This window comes from Myotis brandtii, unplaced genomic scaffold (assembly GCF_000412655.1).
Source record: "Myotis brandtii unplaced genomic scaffold, ASM41265v1 scaffold889, whole genome shotgun sequence".
Taxonomy (NCBI): domain Eukaryota; kingdom Metazoa; phylum Chordata; class Mammalia; order Chiroptera; family Vespertilionidae; genus Myotis; species Myotis brandtii.
Window position 1 is genome coordinate 1,298,018 of NW_005371640.1, and position 24,799 is coordinate 1,322,816.

Consider the following 24,799-nt stretch of genomic DNA (forward strand, 5'->3'; position numbering starts at 1 on the left):
AATGTGGGGGAAAGAACAAAGGAGGAAGCTGACAAACACAATGTCAGCCAGGTAGTCCAGGTTAACATCAAAGATTAAATCATGTTAATTTGATGTGATGAAAAGAGCCGGTTACCTCTATGGTCTTCCTCCTTTTAACCTCAGTTTAATCATAAGAAAAATATCAGACAAATCTCAATTGAGGGACATACTACTCAAAAGTGTCAAGGCCAATAGGAAAAAAAAAATCTGAAAAAATGCCACATTCCAGAAAAGCCCAAGAAGATATGACCACTAAATGTGACATGGTATCTTGAATGGGATGCTGTAACAACAAAAAAGGATATTAGGTAAAAATTTAGGAAATTTGAATAAAGTTTGGACTTTAGTTAATAAAGCATCAATATTACTTCATTAATTCTAACAAATGTGCCATACTAAGGAAAGATGTTAATAAACTGGATGTAGGGTATAGGGAAACTCTGTAGAATCTTCACAATTTTTCTGTAAATCTGCAACTGTCCTAAAAATAAACATTTTATTTAAAAAGAAGTTACTCTCACAAATCTTTCTGTCTTGCCCACAATTCTTTCCACCTAATCTAACTAACCAATTCACATTCTTCAGTTTTTCCAGAATTTTCCAATATAATCATCAATAGTTATGTTCAACTGACAATTATCTACAGATGGAGGAACTCCACTGCAACAAATCCCAGGATATTGTCCAGTCCCAGCGAACAAGGCTACTTAAGAGCTACAGTTCCTGCCCAGCCGGTGTGGCCCAGTGGATTGAGCATTGTCCCACACACCAGGAGGTCGCAGTTCAATTCCCGGTCAGGGCACATCCTGGGTTGCAGGCTCAATCCCCAGTAGGGGGTTTGCAGGAGGCAGCTGATGGATGTTTCTATCTTTCTTTCTCTCTCTCTCTTCCTCCCTCTCTAAAAATAAATAAAAACGTATTTTTTAAAAAGAGCTACCATTCCTTTTCATCTCACTGTATACTTAACAAAATTCTATGTGCTTTTGGTGCAGTACTGTATTGTACTGTATTTGAATCCCTGTATGGTATGAAATACTCTTAATAAATTTTGACACATCTCTTAAAGAATATATAATGATTGGAATGATTTTATTGTTATTTGGAGGGGCTATTAATAAAGCAGTAACAAAATCCCTCATTACTTTGCAGGAAAAAATTGAATAAAGGTTTAGGGGTGGCAGAGATAGCAATATTAGAAATTTTAATTTGATCATCATAGTTAGTACAATAGTATGTTTGATAGCCTTTATTTATAAACAGGTTATATGCTCCAATGCAAAAGATCCTGAGGTCTGGGGGTGTAAGACAGTTATGAACTCTGGAAAAGGGAATCTCAGGATCCAAACTCTGGAGAAAATGGGTCCTTGGACTCTACTGTGAAACACTGTATCATCTACTCAATTATAAGCTTAAGCCAATATGTATGATGGTAAGTCACCTTTAACAATCTTAGCGCTACATAAACGTTCCCTTTCAGTCTATAGTGTGGAACTTACACACCGAAAGTCAGGGGAAAGTGTTTCAAAATAACAACGAGAAGAGTAAAAATCCATGTGTCATTTTGAATAATACAGGCAGGCCTTGAATTTATAAAGGTTTATGATCTGGACATTCTATGTTTAAATGAGGTAAATCAATTCTGAGATATTACAGAAAGTGTTAGAAGATAAATATTGTGTACCTAATGTTATATGCCCATACTTCAAGCACACTTTACTTATTATCTAATCAATTGAGTGTTCTAAAGTTTTCTGAAGCATAACATATGAAATTGGACAAATACTGAAACCAATCATGTAAATTTTTCTCTAATCTGGTTTAACAATGTGACCCCTAGGAGAATGAGTGTGCAGGTCTATAAGGCCTCAAGGAACATCTGTGGAAAGAATCTGACCCGTATTTGTCTCATCTGTAAAATATGAATGATGGATAGGACTAGATGGCTAATAGGATCCCTCATTGGTGCTAGAATTCTATGATGTATTCAGAATGGACAAACCTTGGGAGGTAGTAACCTAAAATATGTAAGCAGGGACTGGTTGAATATTTGCCAAGGAAAAGGGGTTCCATATGAACCTTTAGGAGAGAGGCTGAGTCCAAAGTGAAGTGATACAAACTCCCCCTCCCCCTGAAGAGAGGCAATATGACATGTGGAGGTAGATCTGAGGTCCAGAGCCTGGAACACAGGGCTTTATGTCTCAGAGACTATTCTGAAATAGTCAGATTTGGTAACCAAATGTCTCTATTATGCAATATGCTGTAATGGCTAAAAGAAATGCCATAGGTGCTCGTAGCAGTTGCAGAACATCGAATTACTTTCTGTATCTCAGTTTTCACTAAAAGCCTCCTATTCCAAATGAAACACAGGAATGCATGCTAATAATGCCATGGAATGAACAAAGATTTTTCTTACAACCCCTCACCTTTCTATGACATGGCCCCAGTGTATGATTTCTCATCATGCATTACACTCATAATAGTTGCTTTATGTAAACAAAAGAATAAACAGTACAGTACAGCCCCTCAAGACACTGTCTCAACAGGCTGCCATTTGAATGAGGTTTGTGATTACAGCACTTTTAGCGTCATATCTAAGTGAAAGTCCCTCTCTATTTGTTTTCAGGATTATCGTGGTTCTGCTTCTTCCTGTCATGGTCCAACATACTCTTCCTGAAACATTTTTCATCCTACCGGCATGTCAATGTGTGCTTCAAATATTTGTCCTAACTAATATTTAACCCAAAAAGAAGGTGATTGTGCTGTAAAATCCTTAATGTTGAAGGAGGAAGAGAAGGAAGGAGAAGGAGATGGACAAGATCACTTCATTCCCTTCAATGGACTTAAGAAGCAGAAGTGCCCGCACTGTGTGAAAACCAAACTGTAAGGACAAATAGGATTGGATTTACAAAACCTTTGAGTTTTGTATGGGACTCAGTATATTCACTGAGGATGTGTCCTATGCTCAGGATGCCAATCCATGCTACCAATAAGCTACACTGTTATGCCCTCTTCTCTCTAGGAACTTGAAAAAAAAAGTCATTTTAAAACACTACCAACCACTTTTAAGTACTGATTTTTCAAAAATATGGATAAGAATTCTAGAACAAAAGGAGGGAAAAACAGGAAAAAAGCAGCATATGTTTGTTCACAGCCTTGAGTTGGATTCCTGTTTTGTTATTGTAGAAAAAGTGTCCCATCTGTGACCATGGGTGCCACACTTTTTATTCAACCTATACGAAGACGTGAAGATGGAATATGAGGAGCCACCATGGGAAATCAGCTATCTTTTCCTCCAGTCTCATCAACCTGGCTCAGTGAGCTACTCCAGTCCCATCCCAGAGGCAAGCTGAAGTCAAAGAGGAAAAGATGGTCATGACCTCAGCACACACACAGGAATGAGACCAGCGCAGCTCTTCTAGTGAGGACTGTGGAGCTCACATGGTGTCATGGCGCCGGCGGTGCAGGGACAGGTGGTCAGAGCGAGAAAAGCTCCGGTTGCAGTCTGTGCACCGGAAGGGCTTGATGCCTGTGTGCTTGCGGAAATGGCGAGTGAGCTCATCTGAGCGAGCAAATTTCCAGGAGCAGCCATCCCAGGTGCATTTATAAGGCTTCTCTCCTAAAAGGGGAATAGGAAAAAATAAGGGGAGTCAGCGATGTTTGGACACTGAAAAGATAACAGAGGCCATAAGCTTTTATCAAGGCTTTGGTCAAAAGGTGAGGCAATCACTTTGAAGACAGGCTCTCCTTCAACCTTACAGAAGCGCTAAAGAGAAGCTAAGGCGGCAGGCGCTGGCTCCAACAGGCCTTTGCTTGAGTCCTGGCTCTCCTACATACCAGCTGTGTGACCTGAAATAAGTAACTTCTCTCTGGCCGGGTCTCTGTTTAATCATCTCTAAAGGTGAAGAAAATATCTCGCAGGGCTGTTTGACATATCTTCTTTTCTGAACACAGCTAGTAAATGATAAACCTGGGTTCCAAACTGAGGTCTTTGACACTTGACCCTGTACCACGCTGTAGCAGCCATATCCTCTCCTCTAATACCTCCCAGCAAATAGTCTAAAGTAGAGACATATCCACAGCTCAGTCTACAGGCCTTCTTCTGTGTCAGGTCAGATATTAAAGTGCATGGAATGGGATGAGGAGAAGCATTAAGTCAAATTTTTTGAAACAGTTCATGCTCAGTATCCGCAGGTTGCATCTGGGTTATATATGGAATATGTATGGTCTGGATAAAAAGCTAAAAGAAAAAAGTAATAGAAAATACATTAACACAAGAGGATCCTATTAGGGTGTGTGGATCACACAGTACATGTTGAAATACTCAAAATAAAGGCGCAATATCGATATACTTAAATGCGAATTATGAGATACATTATTAACAGTAAGTAAATATCTGGAAAGTGAGGAGAAAAACTGTGGGAAAAGGACTTTCTCTTTTTACTTTTCTGTGTCAATTGAATGTTTTAAAAATCATGATATCGTATCTTATAATAAATTTTTTATTTTCTTTGTTTTACATCTATTTTAATTATAGTTAACATACAATATTATATTAGTTTCAGAGATGTACAACATAGTAATGTGATCATCTCACTAATTCTAAGAATCATAAACCAGAGAAGAGACATTACAATGGATGCCTCAGATATAAAAAGTATTACAAGGGACAATTATGAACAATTATATGCCCACAGACTACGTAACTTAGAAGAAATGGGTAAATTCCTAGAAACATACAACCTACCAAAACTGGCTCAAAAAAAGTAGAAAGCCTAAACAGGCCATCAACAAATAAGGAGATTGAGTCAGTAATCAAAAATCTTTCAACAAAGCCCGGCCAGTGTGGTTCAGTGGTTGAAGGTCGACCTATAAACCAGAAAGTCACAGTTTGATTCCTGGTCAGGGCATATGCCAGGGTTGTGGGCTTGGTCCCCAGTAGGGGCATGCTGCTGGTCAATGCTCAACCACTGAGCCACTCTGGCTGGGCCCCCTTCCACTCTTGCAACTCCATGCTTCCACCACCAACCACTGCACTAATATGCCCTAGCAAATGCTGGGCTTCCGTCAGTTATTAGAACAAGACAAACTTATTCCCATCTCCCAGCTTTTGTACTCTGCCTAGATAAGAACAATACTTTCCTTAAACTTTTGGCATAGTTGGCTCCTTCTCATTAACTATGTCATTTAATGTAAGAACCTTTTTTAAAATACTGATTTGAACAAACTTTTAAAAAGCATTTATTAAACAACTGGGGAAATCTGATATTAAGGAAATTTTAGATTCCTTTCTTTGAGCACTTTAAATATCTCCTGCCACTCCCTTCAGCTTATTTTTAAATGTCCTTTGCCTTTTAAAGATATATGCTTAAGTATTTATGACAAAGATGATATGATGTCTGAAATCTGCTTCAAAATAATAGTGTGGGATGGGGGAGTTGGTAGGGGTGTAGAAGGAACAAAATTGGCCACATACTGAACTAATTGCTGAAGTTGTCTTTCTCACATAGATGTTTCTCTCTCTGTCTCTCCCTCTCCCTTCCACTCTTTCTAAAAAAAAAAATCAATGGAAAAATATCCTCAGATGAAGATTAATTAAAAAAAAAAAAGACCTACAGGTGATCAATTGGGGATGATGGCCATTCAGAAGACACCAGGCTAAGTGTAGTCATAGGCTGGTTTTATAAAAGCTACCTTAGAGTAGGAACAAGGTATAAGAGTAAAAGCCATGAATGGAACCTGATCCATGAGTATAAATGGATCAGTCTCAGAGACTGTGTATGGTGTGTGTGTGTGTGTGTGTGTGTTGGGGGTGGGGTGAAGGTGGACAGACCTGTATGGATTCTGCGGTGGGCTTTCAGGTGAGAGCTTTTGGTGTATACTTTGCTGCATCCTGCAAAGTCACATTGGTGAATCCGTCTTCTTTTCAAGTCAAGGGACTCTTCTCCCTGCATTTGGGCCATTGCTGCTGGTCTGAGCATAAAAAGAGAAATAGGGCCAAAGAATGATTTTAACGTGAAGTCTAAATAAATGGACATACATACAGTGGGACCACTTCATACAGGCAAATTTATTACTAGACCCTTAAAAGAAGAAGTAATACAGTACAAGCAATTCCCTCAACTAGCCCATTCTGCTCAGTACATGCAGGTTCCAGGAGGTGGCAATGTTTCCTTGGGTAGTTTCTGCTCCCAAACAGTGTGAGCATCTCTCTCTAACAAGTCTCATACTTGTGTTTAAAGAAATACATTTTTCATACAACATGGTTGCTAAAAACACGAGCCAACTACTTTATTAGTCCCAACATTGGATGACAAGGCTGCTTGAAACGTACAGAAAGAAACCCTAGGCAACTGTACTTTACAGGAAATCTGCAGATTTTTCAAGGGTAAAATTGATGATCTACAATTAGAACCTAACTCTGCCACAATATGCATGTCTGTGCACACATATGCACACAAACTCATACCTTTGCTGGCAAAGGTTTTCCTATATTTTGTTGTCCCCAAACTCTTACTATTGTGTCTGAGAATTTGTTCATTTCTACCACAGATACACATATATACATAGAAAGGGACTTGAAGTAAAGACAGAAGTACTCACTCTTGCTGCAGTCCCTGGAAGGCCAAGGATCCACTCTCATTTGCACTTTCCTCACTGTCACTTGGAACTTCCAGTGGAGACATGGACATGGGGTCAACTTTCACTAAAAGCAAAGAAAAGGAGCAATGTAGGCTACAAATATATGTGCCTCTGGTATCATTTTTATGATTCCCAGTTTGGCCCACAATGAGAAGGAGCAGAAAGAGAAATACAGGCAGTCCTCGGGTTACGATGTACGTCGTTTCGTGGTTACATCGCCATCTCCCATCTACACTAATAAAAGAGAAACATGGTAATTAGCGTACGACCGCTACCCTTCCCATTGGCTAATCAGCATATCCTTATGCAAATTAACTGTCAGCCAAGATGGCGGCCGGCAGCCATGCACTGAAGCGAACAGGGAGGCTTGCTTGCTCCAGTGACTGGCGGAGACGCGTCGACTGGTTGCCTCCTGCATGCCCCTGACCAGGGCCAGGGATCAAACCTGCACTCTCTGGTGTGCAAGCCAATGCTGTAGCCATTGAGCCATGCCAGCCAGGGTGCTTCTGCTGCTTCTTAGATGAGTTATGAATCACTGTCATGCTGCATACAACGATGCTTCAGTCAATGACAGATCACCTATACGATGTGGTCTTGTGATATTAAAATGAAGTTGAATTTCCTGTAAGGAATGGAAGGACATGTGGTTCAGAAGGAATTTATTTTTCTCTGATGGGAGCAGTATCTGTGGGGATTGACAGTGGATTCTCTCTCCTTCCCAGGACCTCAGTTTTGAGCACACAGGTGACTCCAATCAGTGAGCCAGAGAGGAGCTGTCCCCTAGCGCTGCACATTCAGAGGGCGCCACAGCCTCCCAGGCCCAGCTCCTGGTCCTCGGAAAACACTGCTGCACATTCTCTGTTGAGGACCTAAAATCCTGCCCAGAGCACAGGCCATCAGGAGCCCCCTCGACCAGCATGAAGTGCCCATGTCACTTCTGTAAAAGCGTCCCATGGTCGCGTGGAGCCAGCCTGTCCCACACTTTGGGAATACTTTCAGGCTGTAATGATACAGTATAGGTAAGTTTTACTTCTTCCATCAGTTCAAAGCCAGAGAGGATCCTTGTGCAAGATAAGGTCAATGGGGCCAAACATAAAACAAATTTCCAAAGTTAAATATTGAGTCCGCAGTTCTACACGCTCTTTTTCTATGAATACCGACATGTTTCTTACTCTGACCACTGCTCCAACGTGCAATACCAAAACCAAACCACCATGACAAAGCTTATGTTCCTTCATTGCTCCATCTCAATTTCTTATTCCTACTGACCCTCAGGCCTCCTTTCACTTGCATTACATGTGACAGTGTATATGGGGAAATAAAACTATTTAAGTATAACACATATGACCCTGAAGTATGAACTAGATCTGAAGAAAGAGGAGATCTTGCACATGTGGTGGTGGTGGTGAAGGAACAACTTCTCAGGAAGAGGCCACATCACCCGTCAAGGCCCTGGGGAGGGGATCCAGGTGGTCAGTACCGAAGAAGGCCCATGTGGCAACCCCAGAGAGCACTCAGAGCAGGCGTGAGCCAGTAAGTTGGTTGAGCTTCACTTAAGAGCAATGAAAAGTATTCTAGCCTTTTCAATATGGTAAGCGTACAGGGATCAGAAGTTCTGATCTGTGTTTCACACAATGTGGAGACCAGCTTTGAGAAGCCAGAGCTGCCTGTCATATTTAACCTGGAACATTTTTTGGGTGTTTGGAGAGGAGAAGTCTGCCTTTCCAATTAAGTTTTGCTAAGTTAATACTTCAAAGGTATTTGTCACCTTGGAGGATAGACACAGAGTATAAATCTGCACTTAACTTATCAAGTTTTACTGAGAAATAACAGTTATAGTAGGTTAAATACACAATATTTTAAATATTCGTACTTTATCTTACCTTTGGTGGTATAATTGTAGGAAATATTTCACTGCAATCCTATATAATAAAACCCTAATATGCAAATAGCCCGAACTGGTCGCTATGATGTGCACTGACCACCAGGGAGCAGACACTCAACACAGGAGCTGCCCCCTGGTGGTTAGTGCATTCCCACAGGGGGAGTGCCGCTCAGCCAGAAGCCGGGCTCACAACTGGTGAGCGCAGTGGTGGTGGCAGGAGCCTTTCCTGCCTCCGCTACAGGCAGGCGGTAAGGAGTGAGGGGTCCTGGACTTCGAAAGCCTGGACTGTGAGAGGAATGTCTGACTGCTGGCTTAGGCCCGGGGGTATCGGGCCTAAGCAGGCAGGTGAAGATTCCCTGAGGGGTCCTGGACTGCGAGAGAATGCAGGCTGGGCTGAGGGACCCTCCCCCCGAGTGCATGAAATTTCATGCACCAGGCCTCTAGTTTATTTATAAAAAAAAGTTCCGTCATTTCGATGTATGTACATATGTGCTTTATGTTTTTTGTTATTTACCACAAGTAAAGGTCAGGAATTGTTATCTTTCTTTAAAATTTTTTTTACTGTTTCACTTTATTACTGCTGTGTATGTGCTCCATGTGAGTGACGTAGGTGCTTATGTAGGTGGGTTCTGACTTACGGCAAAAATGGCGTAATGTTGCGCCGTAGGAATGGACCTCTGATGTAACCCGAGGACCTACTGTAAAGGAAAGGCCAAGATGGAAGAAGTGTATTTGTGTAGAAGGAAGAGAAGAATATTTAAAATATGTAGCATAGCAGGAAACAGAAATTGCTTTGAGGGAAAGACAGTCAGGAACATTCTGGTACCACTACAATAAGCTTCTCGAGGATAGTGAGTGAGATAGGACAGTGAGTTTCTTCTCTAGGATAGGGTCTGGTTACAAATCGACACTATCTCCAGCCCCAGGACAGGGTGTGCTTAAAAGTCAGGTTCAATGTGTGCTTGTTGAATCATACTCTCTGAATAGTTCCTTGGCTGTCCTGAGACAAATGCCTAGTCTCAGCCCACAGGTGATAATGCATCCTTCGGCTTCTGTGCTCCTAAATGAAAACAAGCCAATGAAACACATACGTGGTACCTAGTAGGTATTTGATACATGTTATATCCATCCTTTTCCCTATGTTGGGAGAAGCCCTCAAATATTTCTTATTATCAATTATTTGTGTTTCCGACACCTAACAAAACTCAGTCCTGTGGTCAGCGGTCTCCTAGATCTAGTAAAAGCTAGAAACTTAAGGGTGCTAATAAGGTTGAATGGGGAAGGACTTGGCTTGTGCAATCGCCTCCATACATTGATTGTACATCATTCACTAAAATGTTTTAAACATGGCCCTGGCCAGGTGGCTCAGTTGGTTGGGGCATTGTCTTGTACACCAAAAGGTTGAAGTTTCGATTCCCAGTCAGGGCACATACCTAACAGGGGTGGGCAAACTTTTTGACTCGAGGGCCACAATGGGTTCTTAAACTGGACCGGAGGGCTGGAACAAAAGCATGGATGGACTGTTTGTGTGAACTAATATAAATTAAAAGTAAACATCATTACATAAAAGGGTACGGTCTTTTTTTTTTTTTAGTTTTATTCATTTCAAACGGGCCGGATCCGGCCCTCGGGCTGTAGTTTGCCCACGGCTGTACTAGTAGGTTGTGGGTTTGATTCCCGGTCAGGGTGCATACAGGAGGCAACCAATTGATATCTCTCTCTCTCTCTCTCTCTCCCTCTCCCCTCCTTCCTCTCTCTAAAATCATAAACATATCCTTGGGTAAGGACTAAGAAAAAGTTAAGTTTTAAGTATGGATCTCAATATGTATGCGTTTGCATGTGTGTGTATGATATAAATGTGCCAGTATATTAAAATTTTGTGTACATTATGAAAATAAACAAAAAATAATATGTAAGGGGCGAGAAAATACAAATAGAAATGCTGATACTTTCTCCTTGTGCTCTAATTGTTTTGTGCACCTCTCTCTCTTGAGGTGGAAGCCTACCATTTTGGAGACCACTGAGCTCACGGTCTTAGCTTAGCTTGAAACTACATGAAACATCTTAAAAATGTATTGTTTATTTAGAAGGGCTCCAATGGACTTATGGATATTATGTTGGGAATTCAAAGCCCCTTCAAACCATCCTGAGGTGCTACCACTGTCTTGATCAGTAAATTCTCACACGGGGAATTTTATTTTTCCATTTTGTTTTTTGTTTGGCTCTCTCTCCCTATACAAGAATTGATAACTATATTTTAATTAACCTCCTCAGGAGATCTCAAAAACAAGATTGTTGTAGCCCTAGCTGGTTTGGCTCAGTTGATAGAGCATCAGCCTGCGGACTGAAGGGTCCCGGGTTCAATTCCAGTCAAGGGCACATGCCCGGGTTGTGGGGCCGATCCCTAGTAGGGGGCGTGCAGAAGGCAGCTGAACAATGATTCTCTCTCCTTTCCCTCTCCCTTCCTCTCTGAAATCAATACAAAAATATTTTTAAAAAGATTGTTAAGAATACTTATATTACCAAACTTATCCTCTAGTCAATGATGATGTTTTTATTTAAAAGAACACTGCAGAGTCTCAGCAATTTGATACTTGGTATGTTGTTTTTCAGCATCCTACATTTAGTGATGCAACGATCACGAGGCATTGGATTTCAAAGCTTGAAAACACTTAGAAAGTTTATTATATATAGTTTATTTTATATTGAGCTGAAATCTGGTTCCTAGTCAATTCTACCCACATCTCTTCCCTTTGGTCTTTTTTTAAAAAATATATTTTATTGATTTTTTACAGAGAGGAAGGGAGAGGGATAGAGAGTTAGAAACATCGATGAGAGAGAACATTGATCAGCTGCCTCCTGCACACTCCCTACTGGGGATGTGCCCGCAACCCAGGTACATGCCCTTGACCGGAATCAAACCTGGGACCCTTCAGTCAGCAGGCTGATGCTCTATCCACTGAGCCAAACTGGTTAGGGCCCCTTTTTGATTCATGCTAAATATTTATCAGCTCCTCATTTGACATGGATTTGAGTCCTTGAACCATTCTAATCTCTCTCCTCTAAGTATACTCCAATTTCCCAACATCCTTCCTAAGGCATAACATCCAAAGCTGATCAGAATGCTACAGATGTGGTGAAGCTAAATATCTTGAAACACTTCGAGAAGCCATATATTTTTCTTGGATCATTCCCAATTACAAACTACAATGGATCTACTTCCAGTAGGGGAACTGGGTGGTTGGGGGATAGTGGTGAAAGGGAGACTTACTTTATACCTTTTTAAATTCTGAACTTATTTTAAAAATTAAGCAGAAGGAAAGATTATAGTATATGAACTTTCTCCTGGACAAATGTCTAAGTTCATTAATCACATTTTTAAAATATATTTTTATTGATTTCAGAGAGGAAGGGAGAGGGAGAGAGAGATAGAAACATCAATGATGAGAGAGAACCATTGATAGGCTGCCTCCTGCATGCCCCACAATGGGACCAAGCCCGCAACCCAGGCATGTGCCCTTGACCAGAATCAAACCTGGGACCCTTCAGTCCAAAGGCCAACACTCTATCCACAGCCAAACTGGCCAGGGCTCATCAAATTATTTTTTGTGAGACAACTATTATCTACCACTGTGTTAGGTTCTCTGAAGACACCAAAAGAGAAATAAAACACAGTTTTGTCCTTGAGAAATTTACAATTTAGTTAGGAAGCATGCCCATATACTGTGATACAGGGGAGTAAAAAAGAAAAATGGAGGGTGACAGATGCTAAAATGAGGAGAAACATAAGGAAATGGTAATATTTCAAAGGAGACTTTTACCTGCAGGGGGAAAAAATACAGTGTTAGGAGCTTAGCAGGAGCTAAGTCTGCCTAAGTATGCAGGGCTAGAAACATTATCAACTTGTTTGCCAAAGCATTCCTAATGGCAAAGAAGCTTAAAAACACTCTCCTGCAAAATCCCAAGCCTCGTAAGCATAAAACTATTTTTGAAGTTTGTGTTTTATCTTCAAATGTTATTCAAATTTTATATTTTTCTCTTTAATAAAATCATATTTTAAAAATATAAAAGGTTTCAAATTACTGAACTCTCAAATAATATATAGGTTCCAGGAAGATATATAGTATTTCACTCAAGGATATGCATACCCCAGTTTGAGAAGCATGGGCTAAACAAAAGAGAGTCACTGTACATTCCTAAGCATTGAAAAGACATGATAAAAACAGTGTGTATGAAAGATTGTGCTTGACGCTGTGTGCCAGGATAATTGGAGGGGGTAAAAAGAGACAGGAGATAGGGCAACTCAAAAAGAGAATAGATGACAGTAACTCAGATATGCAAACAGCCCAAGTGCCCATCAGTAGATGAGTAGATAAAAATAGCTGTGGTACAGACATCAACCAATGAACTTGTATGCATCTATATATGACCCGTGGACACACAATGGGGTGAGGACCTAGCAGGGGGAGGAGGATGGGACCGGGCTGGAAGAGGCTAATGGGAGGAAAAAGAGAACCTATGTAATACTTTCAACAATAAAGATTTTTGAAAGGAAGCTATAGTACATATATACAATGGAATACTATGAGGCTATAAAAAAGAAGGATCTCTTACCCTTTGCAACAGTATGGAGGCACCTGGAGAATATCATGCTAAGCTATATAAACCAGTCAGAGAAAGATGAGTATCACATGATCTTACTCATATGTGGAATCTAATGAACATAATAAACTGATGAACAAAATAGGTTCAGAGGCGTAGAAGCATGGAACAGGCTGACAGATCTCAGAGCAGGAGGTGGGAAGAAGAGATGAACCAAAGAATACATATGCATATATGCATAGCCCATGGACACAGACAATAGAGTGGAGAAGGCCTGGGGTGGGGTGGGGTCTGGGTGGAGGGGGGGCAAAGATAGGGAAAATTGGGGACATCTGTAATATTGTCAATATATAAATGAGAGAATAGATTGATGGAGGTGAAGCCGAGGAGAGGGGCACAGTGATGCTCACCTGATCCAGCATTTTTGCCATCTCCTCCAATGAGTGGGACTGTAATGGCGGCAGGGTTCCCATCTGCAGGCAAAGCAGTATACACCATGGGCAGCGATTGGACCACTACTGGGATGGTCTTCAGGCCACTCATTTTGTTTGGCAGACTGACTGAGGGGATGGTGTGAATCACATGGAAGATCTGCTGGCCACCAGTGCCCTGAGAGGAGGCCAGGATAGAGCCTGGAGTCAGAACGGCAGGGATGTTTGCTAAAGTGCCTGCATCAGATGTCGAAGTGGACACGACAGGAGTCTGGGGAGCAGGCTGCGGCTTGGGAGGACGGATTGGCGCTTGCAGCATGCTGGCAGGCTGGAGAGGAGCCTTGGGCTTGTGAAGGGAGAGGTCGACTGGTTCCACCTGGGGCAGACTGAAATCATTGGCCAGAAGTTCTTCTGGAGGCTCGATCTTGATGTCATTAAACAGCGCTGGGTTCTCCATGGGGTTGGCATCCAGAAATGGTAGAGATGTCATATTGCCTCTGCCTGCTGTCTTTGGGGGATCTCTGATTTGAACAGAGCCAGTGACCTGAAATAAATTAATAAACAAATGAGAGATGCAAAACAGTCAGTGCTAGTGCCCTGAAGAAGAGACATGCAAGCAATGAAAGGAAGATATCTCCATTCTCTTCTCACGGACAGAATATATAAGGAATTGGAAGAAATGAGGCAGGAGTACATTAAAGAGGGAAAAGGAAGGGACACTTTCCTGAGGATCGGTACTAGGCACTGTATCAGGCAATTGATACAAAGCGTTTTACAATAATCTTTATAATAATTCTGCAAGATTAATTAAAGTCAACACTTTCTAAGTATCCACTATAAATACTGGGCTAAGTCCAGTGAGGGCACATATGAATGAGGTATAACCAAAAGTACTAATATACTAACTATAATGATAGAATGATGTGAGTAGTTTATCAGTCATACCATAGTGAGCGATGCAGCAGACATATAAACGAGGTGTTTCAGAAAAGGAAAATGGAGCCCGGCCAGCATGGCTCAGTGGTTGAGCATCGACCTATGAACCAGGAGGTCATGGTTCTATTCCCAGTCAGGGCACATGCCCGGGTTGTGGGCTCGATCCCCAGTGTGGGGGTGTACAAGAGCAACTGATCAATGATTCTTTCTGATCATTGATGTTCCTCTCTCTCCTTCTCCCTTCCTCTCTGAAATCAATAAAAATATTTTTAAAAGAGCACGAAGAAGCATCCATGTTTCATCTATGTAATTTAGTCAGGCTGCCATCTGCTTTCTCCCTCTGCTAGGCTATGGCACTCTTAGTTTTTTTCATTTTCAATCCCGCATCTCAACTCAGGCCTTGTTCGGGGTCCAAATATTGCTTCAATCTGCTTCTCTAAGGCATGACTCTGTGATTTGTCCCACTGTTTCACATACTTCTAAATTACACCATCCCTCATGGGTGGATACACTCCATCCAGGTAAGGGAGCAGTAGAATCCTGTTGGTGGTGGGGAGGAGGGAGGATAGGGAGAGGAAGTTGTCAAAAAATGGCTCCGTTTAACTTAAAAATTCCTTGTCCTCTGAATCCCCAAATCAACTTCAACTCTTATTTTTCCCACATCTACCATGTGTCTCTTCACCTGGCTAGTCCCCTTCCCAGATTAAAGAGGCAGAATACTAGGAATTTCTAAGAACGAACAGGAAGAAGTATTTCTTCTTATAGTCTCTCTCTCATGACTATCAATAATTTTGAGAAATAAAGTTACAACAGAAAGCATAAGAAGAGGTTAAGTGTAGTATCACTTTCCACAAGAATATAGACTGTGGGTGTCGAGAACAAGTAATAAGCAGAACCACATGAGTGACTGATACAGGTAATTTAGCATTCCAGGAGCTCAAGTGTACTAGAGATCAGGGAGAGTTGGAGTTATCAGTGAAAGTTTTATGAAATAAATGGAATTGGAATTTGGACTCTAAGCAAAGTGTGGGATTTGGTAAACCAGACAGACTGATTGAAGCACATGCCAGGCAGAAAGAATGGCATAGGGAAAGGTATCACTAAGAATCTTTTAGAATTGTATGACCCAAATAGTTAATATTACAGAGATATTATTAATTTTCCTGGTTGTAATAGTGTTGATGTTGTTAGGTAGGAAAAAGTCAGTATTTATAGGTGATACATACTGAATTATTATTATTTTAATACATATATTTTTATTGATTTCAGAGAGGAAGGGAAAGGGAGAGAGGAAATAGAAACATCAATGAGGAGAGAGAATCATTGGTTGGCTGCCTCCTGCACGCCCCCTACTGGGGATCAAGCAGCAACCCAGGCATGTGCCCTTGACCGAAATCGAACCTGGGACCCTTCAGTCCACAGGCTGACGCTCTATCCACTGAACCAAAGCAGCTAGGGCGCATACTGAATTATTTAGGGGTGAAGTTCCTTGATGCAAATTGCTTTCAAAGGTAAGAAATGAGGAGAGAGAGAGAGAGAGAGAGAGAGAGAGAGAGAGAGAGAGAGAGAATATGAAAATGCGAAAATATATGCCAAAATGTTAAGAGTAATAAATTGGAGGGGGGAGACATATATACTACAATATAAACTCTAAAGCTGCTCATACACTTGGTCCAAGAAATTGTACTTTCAGGAAATAATCAGAAACTAGAAACAAAGGGCAGGTGACAACCAAGTGCTCATTCACTGGTGATATAAGAATTTGAAGAAGGGGGAGCAGCATGTGTGTACTGAGCTAGAGAGCCACCCCTCAATCCTACCTCATGACATAAACAAATCATACAATGGACCAAACCAGGAGGCTTCTGCCCACTAGGATGTGGCCAGCACAGTCTTGTTATAGACTACAAGCTCTGGGTCTTTGTCCCCTGGGGGCCTGACCAGTGTTCTCTGGCCATGTACCATAAGCACCTTTGCTGTACTACAACCAAGGTATCTTGGAAATGACAAGAAACAAAAAAACAAGTGCTTAGATCATGTACTATCTAGAATTTATACACATTGAACCAATTTCAAAGTGCTTCAAATTCTGGAACCTTAATATACTTAAACAGCACATTGAAAAACATTTTTCAAACTGTACTTAGGTGTACAGAGATTTGAAAATAAGGTAGTTATGCATGCATGCTTGACAACATTTCACTATTTTTTATTACAAGTTGAATAGATTTTTCTCTAACACTTACACTCAGCTGCCTTTTTTTTTTTTTAATTCTCACCCGAGGATATTTTTCCATTGAGTTTTAAAGAGGAAGGGAGGGGGAGAGAGAGAGAGGCTAACATCGATGTGAGCGAGACACATCAATTGGTTGTTGGTAGGTTGAGGGATCGAGCCTGAAACCTAGGTATGAGGTACATGCCTTTGACCTGAATCAAACCCAGGCCCTTCAAGTCCATCAGGGCTCAGCTTCCTTTTAGTATTAACTATGACTAAGAGCCAGCAAACAGCAGATGTTTTGGAATAATTAGCAAGTGTTTATATGCTAATAGTCCCCAAATGGCCACAGCTACAAATATTAAAATAGTACAAAGGCATCATATGTACATACAATTTAAACAAATTCAATTGTACACCAAGGGCAAAAAAATCAATGATTAAAAACATTTTCATAAGCCAGATACGTTATCTGGTGACTTTTAAAAAAGGGATCTGGCCAAGCTGGATGGCTCAGTGGTTGAGCGGAGACCTATGAACCAGGAGGTCATAGTTTAACTCCCGATCAGGGCACATGCCCAGATTGTGGGCTTGATTCCCAGAGGGGACGTGCAGGAGGCAGCAGATCAATGATTCTCTCTCATCATTGATGTTTCTATCTCTCTCTCCTTCTCCCTTTCTCTAGAAAATCAATAAAAATATATTTTACAAAAGTAAAAAAAAGATCTGTACTGGATATATAAAACTATATACTTAATTTTATAAGCAATTTAAGAGATTTTTAAGGGTAACTTTGACTGTATTTGGGTTTCACATATGCAACAACTTTAGAACTTAACCATGAGCAAAATGGGACTTCCACATCTAACATAGAGTGCTTGGCTATGAAAAACATAATCTGTTTTGCCCTGGCTGGTGTTGTTCAGTGGTTGGAGCATCAGCCCATGCTTAGAAGGGTGGGGAGTTCAATTCCTGGTCAAGGGCATGTACCTGGGTTTCAAGTTTAATCTCTGGCTCCAATGGGCCATGTGCCAGAGGCAGCCAATCTATATGTCTTTCTCACATTGATGTTTCTCTCTTTTTCTCTCTCCCACTCTCTCTCTGAAAAGCAATGGAAAAAATATCCTCAGGTAAAGATGAACAACAACAACAAAAACATAATCTGTTTTGAATCCTTGCTGTGGGGACATCCAAGTTCACAATTTTCTTATCTGTAAAATTGGAACATTAAGAATACCTATCTGTGATGGTTAATTTTATGTGTCAATTTGGCTGGGTCACAGTGCCAAGATATTTGGTCAAATGTTATTCTGAATGTTTCAGTGAAGGTGTGTTTTGGGTTGGGATTAATATTTAAAGCAACAGACTTTGAGTAAAGCAGATCACCCTTCATAATGTGGGTTGGCATCATCCAACCACTTGAAGGCCTTAATAGATAGACTGACCTCCTTCAAGCAAGAAAGAATTCTTCCAGCAGACTGCCCTTGAACTCAAACTTCAACTTTGCCTTGGCTCTCCAGCCTGCCAGCCTACCCATTAGATTTTGGATTCACCAAGATTCCACAATAATGAGAGCCAATTCCTTAAAATATTTTTTCTCTCTCTTTAGATAAATAGATGATAATAGATAGATATCTTTATATATATAAAACAAAATTTATCTATATCTACATATCTATCTATATCAAGAGAGAGAGAGAGAGAGAGAGAGAGAGAGAGAGAGAGAGAGAGAGAGAAAGGGAGAGAGATTGAGACATACACATTCTGTTGGTTTTTTTCTCTAGAGAACCCTTACTAATATACTACCCAACAGAGTTATTATGAAGATTAAATAAGACAATGCATTTAATCTCAGAGTGCCTGAAATATGGAATAGTGCTAGATAAATGATTGCTGTTTTATACCAATCTTGCCCCTATTGCCTTGATCCCAGAGACTACGTTTCTTTAAGGCCAGATCTACTCCCTATTTGAATCTGAAGACTGAACATTCAGGTACTTCTTACAAACCTCCCTTCTTCATCCCTTCTCAGTCCTCAATATGTTGTCAGAAAGAAAAATGATCTTCAGCTCGATAATGATGATGAGGCACTCAACAGTATTATGGCACAATATTAGTATCTCTTTTTCCTGATAACTGACCTGTTTGAATACATGCATTGAGCTACCTTCTGAATTAAGCTGGGCCTTCAAGTTGTTTATGAATTGATCCATATCTGGAAAAGAGACAAGAGAAAGATAATTTTAAAATAGGATCTGACCCACTATATACACATACAATACATCATTTATTCTTGGTTACACCTGTTTGTGTTTTTATTAACATGATTTCTCAAGATTTACTAGATACTGAGAAGTCAGCATTTGGACAACATTCTAATTTATATATTATGTTCATTAAGATGGCCCTGGCTTGTCCCCAATAATATGAGCTGCCCACTCCCCTCAAATTCTGTATTCATGTGAATCTGTTTCTTCGAATCTCTCCAACCCACCATAGGAATATCAGCATAGCTACATAGTTTCCAGAATGCTCCCCTTCCTGGCCTAGCTCTCATTCTAAGGCAGTGATGGCGAACCTATGACACACGTGTCAGAGGTGACACGCGAACTCATTTCTTTGGTTGATTTTTCTTTGTTAAATGGCATTTAAATATATAAAATAAGTATCAAAAATATAAGTCTTTGTTTTACTATGGTTGCAAATATCAAAAAATTTCTATATGTGACACGGCACCAGAGTTAAGTTAGGGTTTTTCAAAATGCTGACACGCCGAGCTCAAAAGGTTCGCCATCACTGTTCTAAGGAGTCCCATGATCCTGTACGGATATTTACCCTAGTGAACTTGTTTATACATCAGCATCAATTCTCTCTAAAGGAATATTTTCTCTTTCTACCTCTCTTTAACATACAAGCCAGGTGGAGTTAATATGAGCAATCTTTTATTTCCTTGTTAGATTTTCCTCCTACGAAACAAAGATACTTGGTGGCCTCATTCAGCTGCCCTGCACCATCACAATCATCCCCACCAGAAGCACATACCAGCATCTCTTTTACCAGATTTCCTTTGATCTATTTACAGTCTAATCTCACTAGAGAGGAAAGCACAGGGCGAGGTAGATGAATCCACAGCTTGCTTATGACTTAATTGGTCAGATTTCAGATTTCGCTAAGTGTCTCCAAGTCAATTACAATTAGTTTCCTCATTTATGATCTGGTTGCATTTCAAAAGGTTGTCCCTAAATCAGTTCATTGCTTTGCTCAACAAATACATTTACCTATAGAAATGTTCATTTACAGGTCACTTCACAATAGCCATTTAAGGCCAAATGCAGTTAATATACCACAAATGCACAATTAGCAGGAATAGAAAATTATAATATGACCACACACAAAGTAAAATATAATTCTAAACACAATTCTTTTATTTATTGAAAGTCAGGAATGGAGGTAACAAGTCCCAATTGAGTGGCAATAATAGACAAAGAATCTTCTATTGGGATTGTGAGAAAACTTCTGAGACACCATCAAGAGTTTGGAGAATTTTCACAATTTAAAATATCACCAATTTACTCTCAAAGTACATAGATTTTCTTTTCTTTGTTCCAAGTATATGAGTAGAACTGCTCACATATACATTCATCATTCACCAAATCATCTCTGCATAATGACTGTTTTAGAAGTTATAGTAGGCAAATTGTTATCAGTTTTTGATCTGAGTCAACCAGATATGGAGAGTCAGCAAATACAGCAGAGAGCACTGACCTGGGAGTTAAATGCCCACGAATCACATCCCATAATCTTTGTCAAGGCCTTTTTTAAAAAATATATTTTATTGATTTTTTACAGAGAGGAGGGAAGAGGGACAGAGAGCTAGAAACATCGATGAGAGAGAAACATCAATCAGCTGCCTCTTGCATGCCCCCTACTGGGGATGTGCCCGCAACCAAGGTACATGCCCTTGACCAGAATCGAACCTGGGACCCTTGAGTCCGCAGGCCGACGCTCTATCCGCTGAGCCAAACCGGTCAGGGCAAGGCCTTTTTCTTTCTAAGCTTTAACTTCTCCGTCTAGAATTTAAAATGTTCAAACTGTTCTCTGCAAAGTCCTAAGGCATCTGATAAGTCTCTTGGGGGTGGGGGTGGGGTTCATGGAGGAAGATGTGTAGTAAAGAATTAGCATAGAAGTCAGATGCAGAAAACTGTATTTTCCATTAGACTGTAGGTTCTTCGCAGGAAGAGATTTTCATCTTTGATGTTTCTTCCAGTGATGTATTTCAAGGGTTTAGGACAGTGCCTGGCACGTGGTAGGTGTTCAATACATTTCCCAAGGTTTTTGATGAGTGACAGAAAAGGGGAATGAGGAAGCGTGTTTTCTCGAGTACAGGAGTTAGACAAGAATAGAAAAGAATAAAAGAAAATTAGACAGGTTATGTATGAGAGATGTTTGACATGCAATTAACTATGAAGTATGATGTGCCAGAGACGGTAGTTTATTGTGATTTCAAGGAGGAGTGAAAAAGGAGGTACAACAGTAAAAAAAGAATGTTAGGTCAGATAACTCTCATATAATCCAGAGGAGGGCACCATGAAGTCAGGAGGACTTGCTTGGTTGCTGCCAGAAAAAATCTGGAGGAGAATGAAGAGAATTCCATTCTTCTCCTCCATTCACATATTCTTCAATTGGGCCTCATTAGTCCTATCTGGGGCAACTTATTAGATAAGAGCCATCTCCTATCTGGTCTTCCTCAATTCCTGCGGATTATGAGACAGCAGGGTTGAGGGAGCAAAGTGACTTTGATAACCTATTTAGCCCCTATTGAACCTCAGTTTCTTCACCTGCCAAGGAAAGGGGTTATGATACCGATTTAATAGGTTTAATGTGAGAATTCCATGAATTAGTACATGCAAATGTACTTCTTTGCATATGAAAAGTTCTCAATATAATTAATTATTATTAAAGTCACCCCCATTATTATTGTTGATGGCCATGTTTAGGTCTGTCCCAGAAGGGTATCTCCTAGGCATCAAATAGTTCTTTCATAAGCTCAGTGTGCTCACAAACCTTCTCTTCCTCTTATATTTATAATCTCAATTTATAGCACCACCATCAACCCCGTCTCAATCTAAAAACTTGAGGGCCAGTTACTTTTGACTCCTCTCTCTCCATCTCCAGCCAATTGGTTATCAGCTGCAATAAATTTTACCAAAGAAATATCTCTTAAACCTAGCCCTCCATCTTTTCCCAGTCACTTCCCCTTTTAGTCCATTCTCCCACAATGCAACCCAAGTGCGGTAAAAACATGTGGGATCTGGACTGAGCACCTAGGGTCACATCCCAACTCTGCAACTTCTTAACGGTAAGACTCTGGGTAAGTTTTTCCACACCTCTGTGTCTGTTTTCCCATTTGCAAAATGAGAACAATAATAGTACCAGCTCATAGGGTTGTTGTACTTATCAAGTTAATATGTGTTCAAGTGTGTATAGTATCTTGTACAAAGAGGCAACATCAGGTGAGCTCCTCAGTAGATACCTAGTCTTGTTCCTCTCTGTGTCCCAGTTTTTTAGCAGAGTATCTCCTCCATGTAGTGTGCTAATGTCCAATGAATGAATGATCATAGGAATAAGGAAGGTTATTTAATAACAATAATCTATATATATAAAAGCCAAAGTGACCGTCCAACTGGTAGCTATGATGTGCACTGACCACCAGGGGGCAGACACTCGATGCAGGAGCTGCTGAGCAACAGCAACTTTGCAGAGTGTCCTTTCACACACTGGGACCCCTCGGGGGATGTCAGACTGCCAGTTTCGGTTCGATCCCCGCAGGCCAAGCTGAGGGACCCCACCTGCCGGAGGGGTTCCGCTTATTCCACAGATGCCCTTCGAGCCCCGGCACCGCCCCAGGTGGCTGGGAGAGGGACGGAGGGAGGTTGGCTCCAGGGCATGTCCAGCCCATCTCACCCAGTCCCACCCCACTGGCCACCTTCTAATTAATTTACTTTCAATGTGCACGAATCCATGCACTGGGCCTCTAGTATACTATAATAATCAATAATATTAATATTTAAAATAGCAATAATCAAGGAGTCTGAAAAATACTTCCTGTCCAAACTGCATTAAAAGTATATTAGTCATTGCCCTAGCTGGTTTGACTCAGTGGATAGAGTGTCAGCCTGTGGACTGAAGGGTCCCGGGTTCAATTCCAGTTAAGGGCATATGTCTCAGCTGCTGGCTCAATCCCCAGTGGAGGGTGTTCAGGAGGCAGCCAACCAATGATTTTCTCTCATCATTGATGTATCTCTCTTTCCCTTTCCCTTTCTCTCTGAAATAAATAAAAATATATATATTTTTAAAAGGATATTAGTCAGCCCGGCCGGCATGCTCAGTGGTTGGATGTCGACCTATGAACCAGGAGGTTTGATTCCCAGTCAGGGCACATGCTCAGGTTGCAGGCTCAATCCCCAGTGGGGGGTGTTCAGGAGGCAGCCAATCAATGATTCTCTCTCATCATTGATGTTTCTCTCTCTCCCTTCCCCTTGCTCTCTGAAATCAATATAAAAATTTTTTAAGTATATTAGTCAAATGGCATAAGCTGACAATCAGGAATGTCTCAACCATTTTTGCTAACTGCACATTCACCCAAAAGATAGTCAATTGGAGTTGCCATTAGATAACCATGGACAACACTCTAAATGTTGGTAGGAATGGATATAGAGAAAGCTATCAGAAATGTGTATAACCTTCTCTTTTAAAAATGTTTTATTTAATATTTTAGCCAGCTAAAATTTTAAAAACTGGGGCCAACAGAATGGTTTTAAAGAAAGCTCAGGATTGTTGTTTTTTTAAAGGAATTTAAAAGCCTTTTACTTTTCTCTAAAGTTGGAGCTGCTGCTCTTAAGTGTCTAGAACCAGACAGCTGCACAGAATCTGTGAGGAAAGTGGTGAGGAAATACCCAAAGGGGGTTAAGGTATTTGTCTTGAGCTCTGCAGATGGAATCACACAGGCAGGAGAGCTTCAGAAATGCAAATAACCTACTGAGATAATAACCATTATTCTGCCTGGTATGGCTCTTCAAGCCTTTGTGTCTGGAAACCAGACTTTCTGGTCCTTCTCCTAATGTACAGGGTACTGGAAGAGGAAATAAAGGAGGAGATAGGAAGGAAGATTGAACCCCTTCCACAGGGGGTCAATGTCTAATATATGCATAACTTCACACATCATATTACAAGGATCATGACCACAGAAAATTGCTAATGTTATATTACATTTGTCATGTTCCTAAGGTTATTTTGTTACACATTTTCCATAGTGATCTGCTTGTTATATGAAAGTGAACAGTGCTTCTAAGGGACAGGAGCAGGTGGCTGGCTAATAAGAATGCATCTTACCCTTTGGCCAGCCCTGAGAGGAAAAAAAATGTCTAGGGATGAATCAAGAAGTTAAACCTTTAAGGAGGGAAGCACAGCAGAGTCACTGGGGCCTACAACTTCAAAAGAATGCAGAGCATTGGGAACCCTGACACAGACCGAAGAAGGTACCTAATATCTTAACAAGATAGAGCATGTGGACAACACAAATAATCATCCCTCATGTGCATCTACATAGCTTTACAGCAGGGAAATAGTGCTCATATACCATTCCCATTTCACAGATAATGAACTTGGAAGCTCAGGTCACATAGTTTAGAAGTGACGAAATCAGAACTGGAACCCTTATCTTCCAACTCAAATTACAAGTGCTCCCTTACTACTTCCTAATATTGCAAATTTGATGTGCACCTTCTTTCTAAAAAACTGTCTACTCAGAAAATAACTGCCCTAACCGGTTTGGCTCAGTGGATAGACTAGAGCAGCCGTGGGCAAACTACGGCCCGCGGGCCGGATCCGGCCTGTTTGAAATGAATAAAACTAAAAAAAAAAAGACCGTACCCTTTTATGTAATGATGTTTACTTTGAATTTATATTAGTTCACACAAACACTCCATCCATGCTTTTGTTCCGGCCCTCCGGTCCAGTTTAAGAACCCATTGTGGCCCTCGAGTCAAAAAGTTTGCCCACCCCTGTAAC

The 24,799-nt window shown here is 40.8% G+C and overlaps 1 protein-coding gene across 5 annotated transcripts in view; it reads right to left on the reverse strand.

The window, feature by feature from the left end:
• Positions 1-1,093: 1,093 nt before the first annotated feature.
• Positions 1,094-24,799, reverse strand: part of KLF8 (Kruppel-like factor 8) — a 74,909-nt gene continuing 51,203 nt past the window's right edge. For 4 of the 5 annotated variants that reach the window (XM_005885036.2, XM_005885034.2, XM_005885035.2 and 1 more), the window contains exons 2-6: positions 18,871-18,944; positions 13,558-14,122; positions 6,622-6,724; positions 5,852-5,991; positions 1,094-3,637 (exon numbers count right to left, since the gene is read on the reverse strand). In XM_005885036.2, the coding sequence (XP_005885098.1) occupies positions 3,456-3,637; positions 5,852-5,991; positions 6,622-6,724; positions 13,558-14,122; positions 18,871-18,942 (1,062 nt within the window). In that variant the 5' untranslated portion in view covers positions 18,943-18,944 and the 3' untranslated portion in view covers positions 1,094-3,455. Of the gene's footprint in view, positions 3,638-5,851; positions 5,992-6,621; positions 6,725-13,557; positions 14,123-18,870; positions 18,945-21,315; positions 21,338-24,799 lie in introns of those variants that run through there. The other variant, XM_014532384.1, reaches the window with a different exon arrangement.